The sequence below is a fragment of the Brachionichthys hirsutus genome, chromosome 14 (genome assembly GCF_040956055.1).
Source record: "Brachionichthys hirsutus isolate HB-005 chromosome 14, CSIRO-AGI_Bhir_v1, whole genome shotgun sequence".
NCBI lineage: Eukaryota > Metazoa > Chordata > Actinopteri > Lophiiformes > Brachionichthyidae > Brachionichthys > Brachionichthys hirsutus.
Genome location: NC_090910.1, coordinates 8,386,570 through 8,411,126, shown reverse-complemented (window position 1 = coordinate 8,411,126; position 24,557 = coordinate 8,386,570). Strand labels below are relative to the sequence as shown.

General features: G+C 44.9%; 1 protein-coding gene across 1 annotated transcript; it reads right to left on the bottom strand.

Annotated features, from left to right (window-relative positions):
• Window positions 1-537: 537 nt before the first annotated feature.
• On the bottom strand, window positions 538-24,557 carry flt1 (fms related receptor tyrosine kinase 1). Its single transcript, XM_068747706.1, has 30 exons — window positions 24,500-24,557; window positions 22,124-22,220; window positions 21,322-21,527; window positions 19,170-19,294; window positions 16,442-16,607; window positions 16,195-16,331; window positions 15,943-16,114; window positions 15,711-15,828; window positions 15,449-15,618; window positions 15,183-15,330; window positions 10,376-10,499; window positions 9,506-9,614; window positions 8,334-8,642; window positions 6,583-6,729; window positions 6,380-6,511; window positions 4,877-4,983; window positions 4,205-4,340; window positions 3,662-3,766; window positions 3,449-3,562; window positions 3,170-3,258; window positions 2,651-2,747; window positions 2,466-2,563; window positions 2,256-2,378; window positions 2,030-2,141; window positions 1,803-1,902; window positions 1,582-1,687; window positions 1,385-1,473; window positions 1,098-1,167; window positions 917-1,008; window positions 538-691 (listed from the first exon to the last, which is right to left on the bottom strand). The coding sequence occupies exons 1-30, from the start codon at window positions 24,555-24,557 to the stop codon at window positions 538-540; spliced, it is 3,810 nt and encodes a 1,269-aa protein (XP_068603807.1).

Genomic DNA, 24,557 nt, shown 5'->3' with positions numbered 1-24,557 from the left:
GAGTCTATATTTACATTTACATGATTAAGAAATTACTACAGCCTCCAAATAAATACAGAAAAATTCACCCTGTCTAAAACACATTCCATATATTCAACAGATAAAATCCTTTTTTAGTTCTTTTTTCCAGCATATAGTAGCTGTGTAGGAGAAACATTATTTCATACAGCGGCATTCCTCTTCACAAAGCTCAGCACCGACACAAATAGCTCTAATAACTGCACAATCAGGTATTACTTTAGCTGCTCTCGGAGGAGGTTACGAGTGGTGATTGCGGGATATTAAGTGGTAATAAAATAAAATAAAATAGGGACATCATTGTGCAACAGCGTATATATCTTTAGAGGAAAAGCTAAGAGATGTTTAAGGAAGAATTATTATAAGCAGGGTTAAAGGGAGATAAATAAAAAACAACATTCTGTGCGTGGAGCTATGATGAGGTAGAGGACGCATTAAAGCAGAAATCAAGTCCCGATGGCTAAATAAAGACAGACGGGAATATCTACGTGATTACACCCTTTACAACGGGGACAGATGCTAAAGGGAGGGGTAGAGAAAAGCAGAGTTGTAATCTGGAGGAGGGGATCCTTCCCCGTCAGAGTCCCACTCGGATGGCGGGATGGACGGGTCGCCGTCGCCGAGGCCTGTGAAAGGCGTCTGGTTGCCGTGGCGCTCGGTGAAGGAAAAGAACCTGAACGCAACAGAACACATTCAGGGTCATTCTTCAGCGACGCGTGATTTAAAAAAAAAGTCAAATCCTCATATCTGGCCCATCGTCTGCTTGTGAAATGCATCTCAAGCAACAGAGATGATAATCTATGTGTTCCGCTTGCATGCGTGCGTCATCACGGCTTATCGCCACAATGGGGGGGGGGGGGGCAGGTATAGGAAGCGAGGGATGGACAGATGGACCAACCTGCTGAGCGTCCTGTCCTTGGTGCCACCGCTAAGCGTCAGACGCTTCCACTCCTCGGACGGGAGGACCATGCCGCTGTCACTGTGCCCATCCTGAAGACAAATTGAGGATGAATTTGCGTGTCATCCCTCCTGAGTATGAGGATGTTTCCGGAGCAGCAGAGGTGTCGGCGCGTTCTTACGTCAGGGCTGTCTGACTCTTCACAGGGCAGCTCCTCAAACACCCGCAGTGTGTCCAAGCCCCTCATGTAACTGCAGGGAGAGAATTCAGGTTGGAAACATGAGCTGCAAATTCTACATCGGTTCCCCCTTGTTACTAAATGTGTTTTCAGTTTCTCTAAACACCTGCCTCTCATCACTTTCACATCTGTCTGTCTGGGTATTTTTTATTTTTTTTTAATGTCAAGACTTACTAATAAATGATAATTAAATAATATAATATTTTCACTTCCCTTTCTCGTTTCATTACCTCAAGTTTGTGATAGCAAGTGGGATTTCATTGAAGGCCTCATTGCCTGCAGCCATGAAAGAGCCCAGCGGGATGTAATCCTTCCCATCCTGTCAAGAGACAGAACAAACCGAGGAATCGGTACAATTATTTTACGAGACAAGAAATGAGTCGCCAGCCCGAGGAAAAGAGAGCTCTAGAAAAAACAAAATCCTGACCTTTTGAACCCTGTCCTGTAGCAAGTCTCCCAACGTCTCCACCAGGTGAGTGAAGGTGGGCCGTTCTGCCGGACTGGCTTCCCAGCACGACAGCATCGTGCTGTATCTGCGCACACAAACACACACAGATCAGCAGATCCTATCAGGACGCATCCCATTAGGGATTGGACCCTGCCCTTTGCTCATTTCCCTGTGGAACCGCGTTGAACGTATCCACCCACATCTCAGGCGTGCCGTACTCAGGAGCTCGCATCCTCGTCCCCTCTTTCAGCCTGTGGCAGAACTCTTCGTCTATGTGAAGGCCTGGGTACGGGGAAGCCCCTGTTGGACAAACATTAGCATCAGTACCTACACTCTGGGATCCCACGGACACACCATTAGAGCGGTTTTCAAAGTGCTGCGAGGGATCTGAAGCAAAAGTGTCAAGTGTGCAAAATGCCCACCGTACCTAAAGAGAAGATCTCCCACAGCAGGATGCCGTAGGACCACACGTCACTCTGGGTGGTGAACACCTTGTCAAAGATGGACTCTGGAGACATCCACTTGAGTGGGAGGCGAGCCTGCAAGCCAATTAGATCGCAGTTACAGCTTTATTCTCTATGTCATTGTTTTAATGAAAGGATAATAGAGTATTTTTCCCGATGAATAGAGGCTAATTGTTGCGGCGCGCTCACATCGCCTTTGCGGACGTAGTCGGGGTCTTTGTAGATGTCTCTGGCCAGGCCAAAGTCACAGATCTTCACCACTTTGCTGTCAGAAAGCAAAATGTTTCTGGCTGCCAAGTCCCGATGAATACACTAATGCAAAAGGAGAGAGAACACACGCAGTGAGAATCTTTGTGTGTGTCTGCATCCAGACACACACAGGCAAAGAAAGCGTCCCACCTTCCGGGAGGCCAGAAACTCCATCCCTCGCGCCACCTGGAAGCTGAAGGAGATGAGATCCTCCAGGAATAAAGGACATTTGGAGGCTGATTTCGGATCTAATGGAAGAAATTGATGGGCCACAGGGAGGGAATCAATTTATCACAAACATAACAATGACTGTGTTCCTGTTAGGCGACACGTACCTTTCTCCTCTCTCGCATCAACCTCTGTCCTAATGTTGCGCTGGTTGACAGGCATACTTCTGACACAACCTGATCCTCCATCCTTCACTAATGTCGACTGCGACGGGAAACAAGTTGGGTAATTTCTAATCAAATTTCCTCTTATCGAGTGAAAATTAGGACTTTTAAAGATTAGGACGGACTCAAACCGAGCAGGAAAGACTAATGGTTCATTTGAGATGTTTTTGATAAAATGACATGTGAGGCCAGTTTTAAACGTGAAATGAAATTAAAGAAGTAAATGTCCTGTGCGAGCAAAGATAACATCTTCAAACCTCGAACAGATTGCAGAAGTGACTTTTCAAGCGTACGGTTTTGAAATTGCGTGCAGCATCAGCGGGTGCCATTGCTTTTTTTAAATTTGCTCGACTGCACGGAGAAGCTGAAATTTGGGAGATGACCACATGTATGTGCGAACTCTGTTTGCAAGCTGCTGTTTATGTCACGTAAAAATGCCTTCAGTTGTTTTTGGAGACTCACCGTGTTGTGCACGAAGGTCTCCCTCTGGCTCTTCAGGAAGGTGGACAGGTTTCCATGGCGACAGTACTCAACAATGACCATCAACGGCCCTACGCGGAAAAACACAGCACTGTAGATACGGGTGTGGCGATAACACACGTGCATGAGCGTTGAGTATAAATTTGTGCATATGTTGTAAAGTACACACACTGAGAATGAATGAAATATCTCAGCAAACACACACGCGCACGCACACACACACACACACACACACACACGCACGTACGCACGCACACACACCTCCTGGCTTGGTGCATGCTCCCAGCAGGTTGACTACATTCAGGTGATGTCCTATGTGGTTGAGGATCTTCAGTTCGGTCATCAAAGCTTTGTGCTCGCTGGCTGTAGCGCCCTCTGTTGGAGAAACACCCAGAAACACAACAGCGCTCAAGCCAAATCCAAGCTTTGAGGCAGAAAAATCAATTTTCATGTCGTACCAGAGTGATTTTGCACCTTTAAGCATCTTGACGGCCACAGTACTGCAGCCGGCGGCGTCGTCTAGACCAAATGCTGAAGCCTGCACCACTTTACCAAAGGCTCCACGACCCAGAGGCTTCCCTGACAGAGGGAGAAACAATGTGGGGTGAGACTCAGGAAGGGGAGGCGTGTTTCTGCGTCTATTTGGGCAACTTTATTAATTACAATTCTCATCCATCCCGGATGTAACAATGCTGATAAAAGAAGACTTTGGACCCCCATCAGCAGTCCATCTAATTGAATTCCACTCTGATGATAGTGAGAGCTCATTAGTTCCAGTCAACACAGCGCTGGAGTTGATTAGTGGCCCTCAGACAACACAGATAGTCTGATTAATGGAATGAGAGTCACTCCCAATAATAATCTGATAAGACGCTGAGAAAGTCTTTGAATCTCTTCAGCGATCTCAAACACCTTCAGAGTCTCCCAAGTCACCAAATCCTTCACGGCTAATGTCATTCAGGCTAAAAACAACAACGTTGTTGACATATTTAATTGTTATAAAATAAATAATCGTACCTAATTTGAGCCGCTCCCGAGGAAACTCCCATTGGTCCGGGTGGTACTGTAGCCTGTCACACTGCCCCTCTGTTGGGCCCTCTCCTCGGTCCAGAATGATTGATAGGTACTCTGGTTTGGTATTTGAGTTGGTGGGCTTTATAATGTAAAAAAAATAAAAAAAATAAAAAAAATAAGCAGATGTTAAAATAAATTCTGTTTTACAGAAAAGTAAAAAAAAAAAATTAAGACCATTTACAAAAGTACAGTTGTTTAAAGCTCTTCTGGGATTATTTCACAAGCAGTGAAATTTAGATTCACACCAGTATGATAAAATAAAAATAAAGCAGAAACTATTTTTGATGCATTCAGGTGCTTACAGGAAAATGAGAGAGAGAGAGAGAGAGAGATTCCTGTCAGGCACTGTATAGACCTCTAAATAGCCATATCTGTAAATTATTGTTGTATCAGAATTATAAATATAGATTGTAGCCATTTGTTATTATTATTACAAATTACCTTAATATAAAAGAACCTTGACAAACCCTGTAAAACCTGAAAACTCTGTAACAATGACTCAAGTGTGAAGACAGAGGGGAGCACGAGGAAAACGCCTCGCAGAAAGTAGTACGCATAATGTGTAACCTGTGTTTATATAGCAGTCTGAAAATCAACATTGCCGTTTCCACCTACCTGTCTCAGTTTGCGGATGAAGAGCATGAGCAGCAGCCAGAGGAGAGTGGCCACCACGCAGGTACAGGTGAGCGCGGAAACTTCCACAAGCGAGGCCTCCGAGGCGCCTGAACAATAAATCATAACAGCCATGTTCAGTGGTGCGTTCAACTGAATGCATTTAATTTACCCCACATTTACATAATACAGTAAACATGACGTGTATTAAGATGCACAGGACTTTGGATGTACTGTATATATATATATATTATGTAAGTTAATTGTGTTTGTTACTTTCACTGAGGCGGGGGTTATGAAATCACCGGTGTTGGTTTGTTTATCTGAGCAACATAACTCAAAGAGTTACAGACAGATCTGGATGAAATGTAGGGTTAGGACCTCTATTCTATTTAATCCGGATTGGATCCGGATTGCAGGTACTGACTTTCCCATTTACTTATAATGGAGGAGGAAAAAACCCCCATCTATGCATTAAATTCACTCTTCAAAAATCACAGTCTTATCCAGAAGATATGAAAACCCATTTATGGATTCAAAAATAATAATAAAAAAACCACATAAACTCAGATTCACTTTTACTTTTCATATAAAGATACCAAGAACAATTTAGAACCTTTTGGTGATCCAGATCACCATGTGGACGGTGTAAATCCTATTAGGAGGGGAATGAGCTGCTTGGCGGAGGTCTGCGCTCTCTGAGTGCTTTTTCAGTTATAAATGCAATTGGACGTTTATTACTGTATAGAAATGTGTCAAATATATATATATATTAATTTAATAACAATACATCACTCTTGTACTTGTTATATTCATGCTTTCATTTTCCTCCACCATTCCAAATGGGGGCGCTGTGATTTCACCATCGCACGTACACTTTCAACCTTTCTTCCAATTAAATCCAAAGTTTGTTTATTCTTTTTTTAGGTCGACATTGTAGATTACAACACAATACAAATAATGTACAAAGTAAAAAAAATGGCCAGTTACCACAAAATATCCAAAATCTGTTCAAGATGCGGGACAGTATTTATGACTTGAGAGAGGAGTACCGGTACTGTGTTTTGAGGAACCAAAAGTAAGAACAAGTCACTGTTTGTCAGTAAGTGGTGTTAAACTGTGGAATGACTGTTCAATTAAAATTAAAATTGTATTTCTGTGAATGTTTTGAAAAAATGTACAAGAAAATGGCTATAAAAAGTGATTGTCTACTGACATAGTCCTGAGGAAGAGAATGGAAAGGGGTCGGCTCCAAATAAGCATTTGCTTCAATCTGCCCCCTTCAGGTTCATCAGGGTAAAAAAAAAAAAAAAGCCTTTGAAATATTGTCCTTTGTCTCTGTCTCATTGAAAAGTGAACCGAAATAAAAATTCATTCATTCATTTATAGAACAGTGAACAATGGCTTTACAGACATGCCCATATATGGAAGAGTCCTACCCTTCAGAAGACGTAGCCAATCAAAGGCGCCGATGTTAATAAATACTACTGGTTAATAGCTACTTACCGTTGACCCATATATGGGCAGAGCTTTCAGCAGATCCTCTCTCATTGGTGGCCTGGCATGTGTACAGGCCCTGGTCCTCCACTGTGATTCGATCAATATGGAGGGTCCCGTCCTCTGGTGATATCACAATGCCTGAATACGGTGACGTAAACGTGTGTTAGACACCAGGACACAGCTAGAAGTGGCGTGTTTGTCGTGTTTACCTGATCCCTGGGACAGGGCACGCTCGTCCTTGTACCAGGTGAGGGTTGGGGGTGGGACTCCCTCACAGGGGCAGGTCAGGACCACTGAGCTGCTCAGGTTGACAGCGTAATCTGTCAGATTATGAAGCAGCACTGGAGGTTCCAAAGCTGAAACACACGAATAGCGTGAGGTTGAAATATTTTGTCACATCACAATATACTTTATTTATTTATTTATTTATTTAATTGCATGTTAAACATTTTTTTTTTTTTTTACAATTCCTTAAAATTCTGAATTTACACAACCTCATGTTTTAATCTGATCTTTATTCAACATTTTCTTTTTTGCTCCCCTCTTCTCCCTGTTTTTCTAGAAATTCCCTCAAGGGGGTCTCCTGAGAGGAAGTTGCTGTGTTGAGCCCTGATTGTGTGGAGAACAGCCGTAAAAGACCTGAAGAAAAGTCACTTAACCACGGCGACTGATTGTTGCTTCCTCTATCTTCCCCCCCCCCCCCCCCCCGCACAACAATTGATGATTGTCCACTGGGGTTGGGGCCTGACAGTGTCTGATCGGCTGATTGTTCCTCTGTCCCCTGTGTGGGGGCCTGTAAATGTGGCATTGTGGGAAGTGCCATTGTGTACTCTTCCTTCAGACAAGTGCTCATTCCCACGTGAAAGAGGTGCTGAACTGGAGTGAAAGAGCAAAAGCAGGGTGGGACCCCAGGAAGTCGAGGGGACCCAATTCCCAAGAAGAGAGTGTGGGTGTTTGTTTGTTTGTATGTAAGAGCGACATATGTACACAGAAAACGTGTGTGTGCATGTGTGTGTGTGTGTGTGTGTGTGTGTGTGGGGGGGGGGGGGGGTAAGTAAAGAGGAAGCGTGACTTAATCTTCATTGTGTGTTTTTGACTAATCCAAGGTCCTGACAGCACCTTATTCAGAGCAGCAGAACAATGACGTTACGTTCTCCCACATCATGGAGCGTGTGGAAGCAACAGGCTATTCAAATCTTTGTAATCTATTTTATGAATCTACTTTGATATAGGGCACCATGGTGGTGTAGCGGTTAGCACTGTCGCCTAGCAGCAAAGACGGTACGGTGCTGGGTTCGAATCCTATCTGCGTGGAGTTTGTATTTTCTCCGCGTGGGTCTTCTCCGGGTTCTCGGTTTGGATCGGACAAGCAGCTGCAGACGAGACGATCGTCTCATCTACAATACAATGGATGGAATAATCTAATCTGAAAACATCTATTCGAAATTATGTGATTTAAATTTCCAAAGAAGATATTAGTCGCTCAAATGAAAATATAAAATCGAAGTTAAAGGAAAAACCCAGCTCCACAATCAGTCGTTAAATTCAGATGCCCAAGAATTGAAACTTGATCAAAGTCAGATGACAGAGAATAATAAAGTTTATATTACTGAATGGAAACCAGTACGGTACTTTGTATGCATGAAATTCAATCCATATTATCTTTTTCCATTTAATAAATCTTTACTATGAGGTTTAAATGGCAGTTTCTTACTTATATATAAGAATTGAAGTGATTTTGTACATTTTTGGCTTCCGTAGTTTGTTGTTTTTTTCATCAACTGTTTGAGTGAAATGTATTTTTCCTGGGAAGTGATGTTTTGCATAATACGTGTACAACATAAAAAAAGTTGTATATGTATTACTCATTTACTTTTGGGAGTAGAATTCACCATAAAAGACACAGGAAAAAAAATTGATTGACCAGATGTTGAGTAGGAATTTTACACGAAACACTCACCTGTGACTATCACCTGTGTGTCCAGGTGTGTTTCCTGCCCGGTGATGAGGTGATGGGCGGAGCACCTGTACACTCCAGAGTGTCTGGCCGTCAGGTTCTTCATGAACAGAACTAGAGAGTTGGAGAACTCTCCTGATGCGAGCTGCTGACGGCTCAAAGCCGGGATACGGGAATGGGCATCCTCTGTCCCGCTCAGCCTTCGCCATGACAACGCCGTGTACAGGTACCTATTGGCTGCACAGGTGAGATGGAGGTCTCCACCCTCTCTAGGCTCCTCCCTCTGGCTCGCGCTGAAGCCTCCTGTGATGTCTACAGGAAAAGGAGAAGAGGAAGGAGCATGAACAAACGTGATGAATGAGGCATCTCGCTTTCTCAGCATACGAATATGGATCCCGTCAGGTAAGAGCTGATTCCACCGCTTCTCCATTTTTAAAAAAAACCTTTGACGGGAGTGTTCAATGGCCATTGTGGGTAAAAGCAGCGAGTGGAATACAGTGAAAAGGCTTTTTATTTACTTTAGCCATTTGACACTTCCCGTGGAAACGGCTCAAGAGCTTCCTGATGGCAGATAGTGTTTATCTTTCCCGAACACCCCAAGGCCTCCCGAAATAAAGTGGACCTGCTAGTTCAAGGAAGTACGCTGGACAGGGAAGTGAAACGATAAGAGCCCGGGTTCCTGTTTCACTCTTGCTCACACACTAACAGCTCGGCCTCCTGTAGAGACACGGGAGTGTCCTGAAAACAGACACCAAATTAGACTGAGTCCCTCACTGGAAATCAGACCCTACGTCGAAAAAGCAAACTACAGTAGGATCCCAGAACCCAGATGCTAAAAGTTCCCTCCTCCATTAATGCGTCTGCTAGGTTGTGTGCTCTAAGCATTGTCTATTTGGACCTTCTACAAGTATCAATTCATGCTACGCTTTAATCTGGGATTATGTGATTATTCACTCGTTACCAGGCAGGAGACAAAAAGAACAGCACATTTAGAAACAATGAACAGACGAGTAAAATGGGAACGAGCCATTCAAAGATGTTTCTGTGGAATGAAAGAAGACTTAATAATAACGTTTTATCATGCCATTTCTCACTTTAGCTTCAGCAAACACTCCCACACTGAAATACCAGTGAGCTGTGTGTGTGAGGAAAAGGCTCATCCTCTGTGAGATCACCTGTGATGTAGAAGTGAACGTCTAACTGGTCTCGGCCTGCAGAGTTGGCGGCGACGCAGCGATACACTCCGGACACCGTGGCCTCCGCTACAGTCAGGACCCCCACAGTCTGAAGCACAAACATCCGCATGAACGACCCAGAGCCAGAGAAAACACGTAATCAGGCTCTCATATGAGGACGGGGATCGTTGCCTCGGCAACCAAATCATATTTTCCATGGGCCCACTGAGCAGACAATAGGGGTCTCGGAGCCAGACCTTCTGTTCACTTCCAACCCAGTGGGCAGCTCAACATGCAAGCATTAATATAGGTGTGTGTGTGTGTAGAATTTCCTAACTATTCAGCAAAGTAAACTGCAGTAATACCTTGACATACGTGTATAATTCCTTCCTGGATCTAGTTTGTAACTCAAATCACTGTCAAATCAGTTTTTCCCCATAAAAAATAACTGAAGACAATTGAATCCGTTCCGGCATCCAAAAATGCTCAAATCAACGCTAACAAAAATGGAGTTGTTTTTTAATTGCTATATAGATACACACAAAATGATATAATAAATTATATGCGGTATTATAGTAACATAAAATGTGGTTTTATTATGACTTTTACTTTCGAGACAGACGATAGTAGCTAATGGCGGTGAGGAGGAGGAGGAGGAGGAGGAGGAGGAGGGGGGGGGGGGGGAGTTGGACGGTACGTAGATACTTTATTCTGTAATTCTACCTTCGATGTAGACGTACATAAATGTTCAGGAAAATGTTCATCAAATAATCTGTTAATTTATACCATAAACGTATATTTATTATTTGAGCTGGTACCTCTTACGCTTACTCCGGCACCCTGCCGTGTGTATTTCAGAGCTTCACCCACCTTCTTCTTCCCCTGGAGAACTTCCTGTCTATCCATGACACTCAGGACGCGGTTGCTCGCCGACGTAGCGGGGATCCTCTCCGACACAGAGCTCCACAGCGAGGACAATGTCGGACACACACACCTTGAGGGAGGAGAAGGAGGAGGCTCAGCTGTGTTGACTCAAGTCGTTTTGTGCAGGCCTTGCCAGCTGTGTGTTTGGGAGTGATTTTCTCAGCTGCAGGAGGAAGACCAGAACATCAGGGATGATGTTTGATCATCAGGCCAATCCATTTTTATCAATAGCATCACATCCTCTCATCCAGGACTGGCCGATAATAGTGGATCTTTGGTGTAACGCTGGATTGTTCGTCTATAGGATGCAGAGGTGGTCATCCTGCAGATCGACTTCCTTCCATTCTTAACGAATGATCCCACATTTCCAGGTTCCTGTCCTTCCTAATGGCTCTCACAAGTCTGAATCCATAGATTGCACACAAGTGAGGCTGTGGGAACTGGAGCTTCTGGAAGTTTCTTTGCATTTTATTCTTCTTCTCTATTTTTAACTCCTTCTGTTGAAAAACTCAAATCGCACAGGAAGTGGTGGGAAGGGCTTCAGAATGATCCCGGATCAATCGGATTTGGCGTTGAAACGAAAGTTGCGCTGGAGGAGATGATACATCTCATAGGGGCGTACGATGTCGATGCATCACTAAAGAACTTAACACGCTACCGAAACATTTATCATTCAGCAAATAAGCATGAAATAGAATTGTTCGCACCTGTCGGGAAGTGTGTGAAATTTATGCATTTTTAAAAATGTTTTCTTCACGTTTGATTTTTTTTTTTTACATGAGTCTGTTGTGTATGAATCACAGGAGTAGTAGCTGCCGCATCCATCCATCCCTTCCTCCCCCCCTCCATCTTCCTGTTTATGGTTGTGCCCCCCCCCCCCCCCCCCCACCCCCTGTCTCTGTCTGTATCCTTGCCGTCGTCCTTTCTGTCTGTGCTCAGCTCCTCCCTGGAGTTGGTTCCTCTCCGTTCCCTGATTACTCTTCCTTTTGCCATCTAGTGAGCGACTGGACAGATGACCCACCCAGTGCACGACACCACAGGACAGACACACACACACACACACACACACACACACACCCCACACCTACACACACACCAGCACTCCCACGCCTCCATGTGAAGCTCTATCACAACATTTGGCTCTCGTACTCATGTGATTAGGAACGTGTGGACACAAGCGTAGTTAGAAACACAGGAAGAACATACATGCACACACACACACACACACACACACACACTCATTCATACAGTGTGTGTGCCTGCCAGAAATATGAATGAATTGTTCAGTTGTGTGTCAGTGCGGTCATTGGCTGCTTCTACTTCCTGTTTTACTGTCTGAAACAGCCGTCACCGATGTCCCTGTCCGTCCCTTTCTCAACCCCAAAATAACCACAAACCAGCATAAACCAATGCACAAATATAAGCAAAGTTTAATGCAAAAAAAAAAGAAACACAAACAACTGATATAACACTTCATTACATATTAACAGATTCAAACATAGCTGGCAAAAATTGTCATTTGTCATATGTAAGTTAGTTGTATAAAATTATTAAATATTAGATTCATATATTACTCATAGAACATCTGTATATAGGGAATGAATCACATTACAAGACACCCGTAGAATGACACACACACACACACACACACACACACACACGCATTCCTGCACACTTTTTTTTTTAAACACAAAAACAGATACAGACACAGACTTTAATAAAACACCTCTTTAAATGGCTTTAAGATTTGAAGGAACAAGACAGACAGAAACAAACTCGACAACGCAGGACATTCTAACGTGGGATGACACCGGACGACAAAGGACAGCCACAGTGTCCTGGTCCCTGGAGACTTCCTACATGGTAGGCGTCTGCTGACCTTCAGTCTTTTCATTGAGAACTGTAAGCATCCCATAATGAATGACACTCTCCTGTCTCACACCATCCAAGGTGAGCGAGCGCATTAGGCCTCCTGCCGGTGGCCATAACTTTGCACAGAAACTCACAGCTTTTGTGGATGTCAGAATCAGATTGGGGCTTTGACAGGCGGGTTCATGCACCCGTTATAGTACCACTCTAGGACGCACACACAAAAAAACAAACAAAAAAAAACAAGCAAAGCAGCTCCTGAAAGGTGGATGGCGGCTGCACGGAATTGCACATCTTTTGGTTCAAAATGTCTGTGAGATGTAAAAAAAAAAAAAAAAAAAAAGCAAAAAAAGACTACAGGATGGCAGGGTGCGAGGAATGACTTAAATTGTTGAAATAAAGGAAATAAATAAATAATAATCAGTAAAATAGGTGTCTCTGTCCGGAGCGATGCGGCTTCTTTGTCCCTTGTTTTCACGTGTCTCTCGGTCTTCACCGCTCAGCAGTGTTCAAAGTCAACTTCCCTCAATCCCAAATCAGTTTAGCGAGCACTGGATCATCACATGGGCTAACTGGGAATGTCGCCGAGGGCTCTGGCTGCTGTGGAGAAGCACTGAGGAGTGTGTGGAGGTGGCGGTGGAGGGACGCCCCCCCCCTGGGGAGGGATGGAGAGTCGTTCTTCTGCAGAGGTGGCAGACGCTGTGTTTGGGGAGGAGGGTCGACTGGTCAGGGAAGGGGTTGGGGAGGCATGTGTGGAGGGCAGCGGAGTTGGGGGGGGGGAGGTGTGTGTGTGTGTGTGTGGGGGGGGGGGGGGGGCTCTCAAGAATAGATCAAGCTCTCGAGGAAGCGGACTGTGCCACGTTTGAAGACGAAGGGACAATCACGCTGCTGGGAAGCGTCTCGCATCGGAGAGGAAGCCAAACAACAAGAGGAAAACCGCTCTGATTTTCGCACAGGAAGCCCAGTGCGTCTCCTGCCCGGGCCAGATAAGAGCGCTGCAGTTCCCAGGGCCAGACCCAGGAGTGGGCTCAGGACCCAGGCGGCAGGCCCCCCATTCCCATCAGCCTGGCCCAGCCCGGTCCACTGTCCCTGAGCCTCCTCCAGCACGGCGTCAGGCTTGTGGTGCAGCCGGGCTGCAAAGAACAAGGGCCGAGTGAGGATCCAGCCAAAAACGGGTCTAAAGATACACACTCAGCACCAGAACCAGAACAGAGCTTTAGGAAGGAGCGCTGGGGAGGCCAGATGTAATCTGCAGAAATACGACTGAGCAATTAGGATTAGGATTATCCACCTCTCGAATAAACTGCAGCTCCCAGTCTTCTTTGTGCAACTTGCAAAAGACTGAAATCCCTTTTTAGAAATTTAGAAATTTTTAATTTTGATTCACCAACTGAATACTGTGTGCAGATTGCATGTGACCCCCCCCCCCCCCCCCCATCATGATCATAACAATCATACATTCACTTCACTGAAAAACAGCAATGAAGTACAACAGAGGCAAAATTAAGAACCACGCTGAAGAAAGATGTAAATAACGTTCATCACCAGCGGGCGCCGCTGTCACGACCAGCTGTTCATTTGCATGATCGAAATCACACATTACAGGGACGGACGGATGAAACCACACTGGAGGTGCCTCGCCGTGGCGCCACGAGAGAGCGCCGGGTTAAGGGGCAAGAACGCCGATGACGTCATCGTGTCTCAGAGGGGGGGGGGGGCATGGGCGGCTGCTGCAGCGCCCTCAGGTAATACTTAACCTTTCTGACTTGGTCATAAGCAACACAATAACTATATGACCTCCCAGAATAACTCAATCAACGCTTCTGCCAAGTGCCCGTTTGAACGCTGTTGTGTGCGTGTGCATGTGCGTGTGCGCGAGTTGACTAAATGACAGGGCTGGCCCATTTCTCATGAGAACTTTATATATAGTGTGTGTGTGTGTGTCAGATATAAGCAAAAGCATCACAGGATGCAGTGTGCAATCAAAATAATAAACAAATAATAAACAGTGTCCGGGACAGGAAATTCATTAAATCATAGTGTTTGATTTGGAAACCAACAAATCGTGACTGAGAGCGCGGAACTGGCTTCTATTGAAGTGTGCTTTTATCTCTGTCCTTTCAAGTCAGAGATACACTGTGTACACACTCATACGCACACACACGAGCGCACGCGCACACACTTACACGCATACAGACATGCACAGACAGAGGCAAAATGCATCCGGATGTTCTTAAACAAACTTAGAACAGGACACATGGACAGCAAGAGAACAAATGTATGCAAACATACAAACACAGACTCATGCTGTTATATAGGCGCACGCACACACACACACACACACACACGCACACACACACTCCTGCACATGAAAAGGCCCCCAAAGGCGTCTGTTCTGGTCACAAGAAGGAAACGGTGTCTGAACACATGCTGGAATAGACTAAACATGTCTCGTTTTTCATAAGCACACACACACACACACACACACACACACACACACACACACACACACACAGAAACATAAAACACATAAAACAATCAATATTTAACTTTGTAACTTTTTTTTTTATCATTTAGCAACCAAAATATGTACATTATTTAAAAAGTTTAAATCATTATTCTTAAATTAGATTGTGAGCAGAGCGTAACAGTCCAACTGTTATCACCCTCTCTGCATAGTTTCCTTTGGTCCAACACACTGAACTAATTAAATGCATGTACTGCTGTATTTACTGCAATCATTTACTGCAATCATTAACTGTAATAATTAACTCAGTACTTGCTTTCTCATTCTTACATGATCTGTTTCTGTTTCTGTCCGAGTGTTCAAAGATGTGAAATGAAAATGCCCACCACACTGCCCCGAGCCTACCAGGCTACTTACAGGCCTTTGGATGGACAGGGATGCCAGAGCCACTGGACGTGTGGGGGGGGGACCCCGTGGGATGTGCAGTGGAGGGCTTGCCTGCTGCCCCGTGGCACTGAGCCCGGGTCCTGCAACGACACGGCTTTCTCTCCTATCTGAGGCCTCACTGCCGGATGAGAAGGACACACAAAAAGAGCACAATCAGACAGAAGACGAAAAGTTAATCACAAAAAAGAGACGAAGACGGCGCTCCATGTGTTCGGAGGGGAGAGTATTCAGCTCACCATTTACCGCAAGTGTGAGGGTGAGATTCTTGGAGAGCCCGTGCTCCTGGATTCGCACCAGGATCGTGTACCTCCCAGCGTCCTCCTCCGCTACATCCCGGATCACCAGAGAATTCCCATCCATGTGGTATCGGGAACACTGCTCTGCTGCCGGCATGTCATCCTTCAACCTGATTGTACAAAAAATAAAAGCATTTCTTTAAAGAGAGTCAGACCTTGTGATAAACTAAAGGCTTCAGCCAGGGCTGGTAGCTGTGCTTACCAGACGACCTCGGGGGCGGGGAACGCTCGCAGTTTGGGGGCGAGCCTGTAAGATTTTTGTCCCGCCTGCACCTCCATCGCAGAACCATGTCTGGGCTTCAGGCGGATAAATGGATGGTCTGGAAACGAGGAAACGCATGTTTGCGTACGACGAGGCCGCTTATTAAATATCGATAAGTGACGATAGATCTAAATGTTGAGGGTTTTTTTTTTTTTTAGAAGGAGACAATCACCATAGACGACAACAGAGACTCTCCGCTGTTTGGCGTTTTCCCCAGAGGAAACACGGCATGCGTACAGGCCCTGGTTTGAAGGCTGGAGTTCCGGGATGGTCAGAATATTGAAGAACAACATGTGCATTCGGTGTTTCACGAGCCTCTTGGAAGTGGAGCCGGTATTCGTGTTCTAAAGGTGGAGATAGAGAAACAACACTGAAGGGTCATCTCTCTCTCTCTCTCTCTCGGCGGTGCTGATGCTGGGCCGACCTTGCCGGGGTAATCCCATGTGATGTTGACTCTGGTGTTCAGCTCTGCAGTGGCTGTGCAGTTCAAGACCAGCCTCTCTCCCGTTAGAGCCTGCACAGGCCCACTGCTGTTCAGATACACATCCATGATGTTGCTCACTGTGACAAGAAAGAAACACACATGAAAATGTGTATATTTGATTAAAAATAATCACATTTAGCTGATTCGTACGCAAAGGATTTTTTTTTTTTTTTTTTGTACCACTGACCTGGTCTGTGCACGAAATATTTCTGTGACTCGTGCACGACGCCGTCGACGATTGTCTGGCAGTAGAAGAGACCGATGTGGGAGAAAGTGGGAGTTTGGATGGTAAAGCCGTGCTTGCTGTTCCAAATGACATTCCTCTGGTCGGGACTCAGGATGTAATTTGGGAACTGTGGAGAAGCAAAGAGGAGAAAACACGACCAATGAAAAAATTGTCCAGGAGCCACAAAAGCGGCTGCGATCATGGATATTTAATAATATCTCAAATATTTCCTATTAATTTACACCTGAATGTGCCATTTTGTTTTGAATCGGGGAAAAAAAAACACAAAAAACTGCAGGAGTTCAATTTTATGAAGACAGTGATGACAGTGTGAGAAGCACATCCGTTCATTCATAATGCATCTTCAGTAAGATTTATTTTTGCGTTTAAGGACAACACAATTTGTTTCATTCGTTGGTGAAAGAGGAAGGTATAAATATTTCCGATCAAACATAAAGAAATAGCAAAGAATTAAAAAGTATTTTAGACCTTGACAAAATCATCTTTGCTGGAAAGCAGGTTTTCTTTCACTTCTGCTTTCCTCATTTGGGTTTCAGTTTTAGTTTGTAATGGAACGATCCTCCTCCGGCTCAGGAAAGTTAGTCACAATTTGCTCTCCAGGAGGATTTTCTGCATGACGCAGCCTTGCGTTCTATCATGGCTGCCTTGTGTAACGTCTTGGCTTGTTGTTTTGAAGGCAAGCCTCAAGGAAATGTTTACTGGAGTTTCTGTGACACGGTGGAAGCCTCCCACCCACTCTCAAGGGAACAGGTGGACCCTCCTGCCCATTAGCATCTCTTCCCCTAACTCCTACACCCCCCCCCCCCTCTCAGAGTGAAGTGATTCTCAGAGCTCCTGCTGTGAAGTAGATCCTTCCCATTCTTCCCTTCTCCCAAACCTACTGGTGCCCTTCTCCGAACGCCCTTGATGCCCCATTTGCCCCTCTTGCCCCAAACATGCATTAAAGAGCATGTGAAGGCGGTGGAGGTGGTGGACTTCAAGGAGGAGGAGCAAAGGAGTCAGGATATGAAAAACGGGACTCCGCTCCATCTTCTTGCATCCTGTTAGAGCACGTGGACATTTTGACTGGACCTGGAACCGTGTCATCCCGGACCTCTTGGTCACTTTCACAGTGGGAGTGACAAAACGGCGTCTCCTGAGTATTGTTCCAGACGACAGAGGTCACAGCAGAAATCCTTTCAGGAAAAAAAAACCCACTCCGGGGGCTGACAGTGAGCGGACTTTGAATTTATACCAACCAACGCAAGGTTCGAGGAGGAAATAGGAGATGAGGGAAAAGGAGGAAAGCTATTATTAGAATAAATATCTTTGTCCCTCTAAGAAGTATTTGTACGGAAATGGAAGCGGGACAGAAGACAGTGGTTGTGTGTCTGTTTATATCAGTCTGTTTTAGGACCAGAGTCGCAGTGCAGAAAACTAAAACTCTAACGCATGGTTTGATTTGTCTTAATCCTGACTGGGAGCATACTGTAAGATGGCTCATTTAGACATTTGTGCTCCCCAGATGATGAATCAATCAGAATTGTATCACCCTGTGGCTTTCCTTGAGGTGCAAAGTGAAAACATTTTTAGAAGAAGACCTCAATTTCTGAATTTGGGAGAACGAGAGAAACAATACATTTCCCCCAAACCACTATTTATTTATCTTCTGCTAATATCTTCTGGAAGACCTTTGTCAAGTATGGAAATCGAGAACTGTGGCCTTGCACACTACATGTGTCTCTAAGCAAGCAGTTGTGTGACGGACAGTGTTGAAACTAGGGTTTAAAAAACAAAACTTTTGTAACAAAAAAGACCAAAAGGTAAATCTCTCCTCCTGCTGCATCGATTTAGAATGAAGCTCTTTTAATCTTCCTTTTGCAAATCCTTCATGGAAGTAAAATACATGATTGCTTTGTTAATTATTGGAGCATCCAGTCCAGCCCAACTGCCTTTTGTATGTTTTACAACTTTCCTATTGTAGTTACGCCACAATACGTTTCCTACCGTTGACGCACAAGCAATCATAAGAACGATGGGTGTTTGCGATTAAAGAGCGCACGCTGCACTTTGATTGGTCGGGGGCCAACGGTAGCGATGCCTCTACTTCCTACGCCAGTCAAACCAGCTGCTTAAAGCATCAGTCGAGGGAAGCTGGCAGCCAGGATTCCTACTACCAGAGGTGGAAGGTGAGATGTGGGAATGTGTGCTGGCTGTGCTCCAAAGGGGCACTCCAGACGCCGCGTCCTGTCTCCAGGCGGCGCCAGCAGGATGCTGTGGTCGCTGCTCGGGCCAGAATGGGCCAGTAAAGAAAGGGGGCATCTTCTTTCAGGAGGAAAAACAAGTTTCATTCAAGCGTTGAAAAAAATAAAAATAAAAAACAGATCCACATGCAGACAACAAATACTCTCCGTGCTTCTATGTGCCCTCGGTAACATTGTCCGCTGACCCCACCTCAATCAGCACTCAGGCACCGACACGCACACACATCCACACACACACGCCACTGGGGAATGGCTGCCAAGATAAGAACAATGTGCTGAATGATATCTAGGGGGGAGAAACAAGGGGACGGTGCGGCGTGGCCGTACATGGAGCGATGGCGGGCCGAGGAAGTGACACGCGACACTTCTGCTACTCCATCGCTGCAACCAAGCTTGCCGTTTCATCCACGTTCTCCTTCTCTTACCTTGACCAACGCGGTGGTGATATTTGGGTGCGTGACCCGGCAGGGGACGACCAGCGGCTGCTCCGCCTTCATGTACAGCACGTTTGGGCTCAGACCCGGATGTTCCACAAACGGCTGCTGGCTGTCTGAAACCCAAACATATGGTCAGGGACACATGCGGAACTATTAACAATGGCGTGAAGACGATGCAAAAGAGAAGCTTTCTCATTTAAATCTCGACCAGGCTCTGAGTCCAGTTGGTCTGAGTAGTGGGGACGTTTAGGGAACATGCATCATTAACACTTTGTTATACCACACTTTTTCAATCATCAAAGAATCTGCTGATCTTTTTTTATCTTGTTATTTTGATGCATGTCACAGCTTTAATTCAACTTGTGCTGATATTTGAAGATTGAACTTCCAGGATCTGGTTTTGCACAGTCAGCAGTTTCAAAGAAATCCAATCTAAAAAAAACCAACAACAACCAAATACAACCAGAGATTGTTCGATATCTGATGTCATAGAAGTAGCAGAGTGAAATTATGTTCGTGTGTTCACAAGAACATTCTCTTTCCAGGAACCGTGTCCTGAGTAGAAGATGTTGAAGACAACAATAGGAAATGTTTTATCAAATATTTCAGAAGAGAGAGAGAAAATAAGTTGATGGTTGAGAGACAAAGATGTCACAACATGGACAAAAAAACAACCCTGCTTATTATTTAAAGGTATTGATTTGTTTTGCCCAATGACCTTGCAAATAAGGTATGGCTGTCTGCGCAGCCTGAGAGATTAAACTTAGGGCAAACAAATTCCATGGCATTCATCTAAATAAGAACTGCTCGCTTACTTACTTTAAAGCGCACAAGGCAGCAGAAACGACTGTATTAAGTCCATTTGGATTTCAAACAGTGACTTCAGTGGACATTACATCTTGGTTCAGGACTAACTGTGAACTGAATGTTTAATTTCATGCACAAATAGAACAAAAAGCACACAATCGCCTGCCTATATGCACAAACACACACTTCCAATTATCAATCTGAGCGACAAAAACAAACACACATACACTCCTAGGCATACACTGCCCTCCACACCCATTCATTGAACAGCCATTCTGCAAATGACTGCCTGTAGTCAACAATAAACACACAGATTGTTTAGAAGTAATCAAACGGCCTTTCTGTGCGTTCTCCTCCCAGATCAGCAACGCTAATAGACCCATGCCATTGAAACGTGTGGGTGTTGCTCCCTGTATTGTTTGTTACAGTAGGGTGTTATTTAAGGAAAGCAAATCTCTGAACATTCGAACAAAAGTACCCCAAGGACCAGAAGACCGAGGGCTTCCTTCTCTTGCTTTGATTCCTAATAGAGAACTTTGGCGAGGGAGGCGACGTCTGAGCAGAGCTGCAGGCCAAGTCTGATGCTTAATGGACATGCTGACCGGAGCGATTGATGGCCCCCGAGGGTCCTGTTGGCCAAACAGTAGCATGCCCTGTGACCTCGGGCTCCTGCCCAGTTCCATGCCCAGTCTAGGCCGTCCCCAGCAGCGTCACCTTCCAGGACAGGGAGGAGCGACTGGGCAGACATGGTGCATCTGGATATCACTGAGAGACTGGCCTTCATCTTATCCTTCTCAGCTCCTCACACACACACACACACACCGCCACCTTGTAGAGACACAGTGACATCCCCCTCCTAGCTCACCGCCTCCAGACCCCCCCCCCCCCCCCCAAGCACAGGATGCTTCCAGCGAGGCTGAGCAGAGCAGATAAGGCTGATGCCCTGGGAAACTCTGCCCAGGACTGAGCCTTTCAGCAGCTGGGCTATTCCTGGCCTCGAGGTAGCACGTAAATGAAAGTAAAAAAAAAAGATTTATATTTAGACGAAAGGGAGGTGGGTGCAGATTGAGAAAAGAAAGGCAGGGGCGTGGGGGGGGACGACGACTGTGCCAAAGTCATCTAGAAGGATTTGTTGTTGGGACAAACAGTGTTAAGTGTCCCTGGCATTGGGGTCTGTATTTAGCACCCACATATCCTGTTTAACCTGGGGATAGAAACAATAAGCATCAGGGGGTGAAGGATTGTGGGCCTTCTCTATGAAAGCGCTGCAGCTTAAAAGAGAGAAGAGAAGAAGAGCGAGCGGCGCTTCACGGAGGGCGTGCAGCAGTCTCACCGGTGACATATACGTAGATGGAGGTTTGCCTCGCCACCTGGCGCTGGTATCTGCAGCGGAACACGCCGGTGTGCTGCGCCCGGCTGCGGCTCACCGTCACGACGCTGCAGTACTGCTGGCCCGTCCTCCCGCACCGGAACTCCTCAACCTGCACCTGATCTCTGCTCAAACCTGGTGGGAACGTCCATGACAGCTGCCGGCGACCCCTGGGAAACAGGGGATTAGCACGGAGAAGAGTTTAGGATCTTTGCACGGGAATTCACGTTCATCTCGCATCATATCATGGGAAGGCCTTCTCTATTGATTATCTATTGATTGCTTCACCGTCTTTAGCGTTCCAGAGGTTTACATCTCAAAGATTAAGATGATTATTTAATGTTATAAAGGCCGTGTTTGTAACTCAAACTCTTCACAACTTCCCTTTCTCACTTTGTAGTGATTTTTTTTCAGGGGGGGGGGGGGGGGGGGTCTCAGGAGTTAAAAATGCAATACACTGAATTCAGTCTATTAAACGGAGACATACTTTTGTTTAAATTACTTTTAATGCCAATGAAATGTTTGTTTCAACTATAACTATATGAACTGTAATTATATAATAATAATAATAATCAGTAAATTAAATTTAAATTGTGATTTTCTTTCTGATTTTGCGGATGTTACGACTCAAAGATGGGCGTTTGATTTACAGATATCAATCATAATGATTGGCACATCCTTGTCCCGCCCCCCCCCCCCCAGCCCCATGTCCCCGTTGCTACACCTACAGGCACCTCTGGCCCAGATTGATCTACCTGGATCTCACCTGCAGCTGAGCAGCAGAGTCTTGTTGGTGTCCAGGACCAGCTGCCGGGTTTCCACATCCAGGACAGGAACGCTGTACTTCCCCTTTTGATCTTTATCTGCAGAGGTCAACACAGAGCATAAGACATAAAGGACATGCGGAGGGGCAAGACCCTAAAACATTCTGATTAAATGCGCTATTGTGGCGAATAAAATGTGCTAAAACTTGTCTTGTGGAACTTTCCACAGAAGAGAAGTTGCCTCCGTGTGGATGAGACCACTTTCAGAGGAAATCCCGGAAGGCAAAACACTTTACACTGAATAAATATTTTGACTCTGCCCCATGACAAAACAGACTAAGGCGGACTCCGTTCACGGGGTCCCGGCCCCCCCCATCCAGTCCACGGTATTGGTTGGTGACCCTCCTCACATCTCCTCACTCAGCCCACTTGACAGCTCGTGTGGAAATGCGTAAGCAGTGTTCCACTTGTTTATCAAATAAAGGCATTTCTAAGCTCCATTGCTGAGGTTTATTCGTAAGAGATAAAGAAGACTGTCCAGCCACCCTTCCTTCCTCCCAACAACAGAGGAAACATCATTCAGCGAAGTCAGTCCTCCGCGCTGACCGCTCCTTACAAAGTGTGACAACACAGACATCACAGTTCTCATTGCTCTGCCGGCAGTTCAATCTCCTGCACAGGGGCGGTAGATCGCAGAGTCATTGTCTGTATCATTGTCCCCAGTGGATGCGCCATTGAGTACATCTAGCATTAGTCACACTGCTAGCACTTCCTTACTATTTCCTTGAATTTCAGTATATTAGTAGGCAAGAAAATGCCACTGGCACACGCGCGTGTCAGGGAAAGGGAAGACGGAGGGGAAGTTCGGGATGTCCTCTTGGCCTTCTGGGAAATTTTCAACAAGCTGTGAAGTCTCTATAAGCAACATTATTAAAATTTCACTTCAGCTTCCCGGTAATTCGTCTGTTTGCATCAACAACAAAGGTGAGATGCCATCAGGCAGGCATCGTCATATCTTTAGACAGTATGAAAATAATCGATTCCACCGACTTTGGTATTTCAGAGGAGAATCTTGACAACATAAAATACTATTTTAAATTTCAATTTTTCACAACATCACAACATTTAATCTCAAATCTCTCCTCTTGATGACATTCATCTCGAGATAATCTTTCTCCGAGATGATTTGGGTAACAAGAATCATTAAAATGATGCTAATTTGACAGCATTCATAACATTATGACATGTTTAGATGCTGGACTTCTGTTAAACACGTTTTCTGAGAAAGGTAATTACAACTTTTCTTCACTGGTCAAAGTGATGACACACTTTCTCTGCTCAATTATTATGATAGCATAATTATCACACTTATTGAATGGGATTGTTAAATAATTACAGATGACTATATTGAGAATTGTAGATGCAATTTTAATTTATATTCAAAAACGGAGTTCCCCCAAATTACGCAGGAAACTGAAGTTGCCGATTTGGCTAATCAGGCAACAAGAAAGAAATCAAATGTTATATTTTTTTAAGGAGAAAACATTTAGATCGGCTCGTTTATAAAGACTTTAAATTCACTTATTTTAAAGGAAGAGTTATTTACAAAGACACGAGAAAGCGTTAAATAGAAGTCATAATTAGAATATTTTAAGAATATTTTCAAGAGGTTTGTCCTCTATCATTTTTTATGTGGCACAAATAATTCAAATCATTAAGAACAGATCAGCCCTGGTTGCTGCTCACCGGCTGTTGTTTCTCAGTGGACACTGACCCCCCTCTGCACATTTGTGTCAGAGCTTTCATTTGGCAAACTCATCAGTCAGGAAACAACGCCCTGCCTGCGTCCATTCAACCGGGGCCAAGCGCACAAGGAGTCGGGCCGCAGTGTCCAAACAAGTGTCCCGCTGGATAGGGCTTATCTCCCTCTCTGCACTCGGTGCCATTAGAGGCTGAGGCGCTGCGGGAAGCACGAATGACTTAATTGGCTTATAAATGAACGGCAGCGCGCAACAGAGAAAAGGCGCATTAGTGCGTCTTTTGTTCTCTTCAAAGAAAAGGGCCGAATGTTCCTTCCTGGGTGATGTAAACAACTTTCACATTACATAACAACCATATTTATACGTTTTGATTTTACTTTCCATAAGTACGTTATAAAACGGTACTTAAAAAAAAAAAAGATTTTCTAAAAGAAAATCTCCTTTTATGGATTGCGGGAGTTAAAATGAGAGAAAACAAATAAATTTTCCTTTAGAGTAAATGAAATAAAAAGTGTAACATAAATGAATAATTAAACTATAAAATGTACAACGCTGGTTACTGCAGGTGGTCCGTGCGCGCAACCCGCAGTGAGTCCACGACCTATCTGTCTTACTCACCTTTTGCAAGAACACCGTACAATCCAGTTAGCAGGAAGATGAGAGCAAAATTCATCAT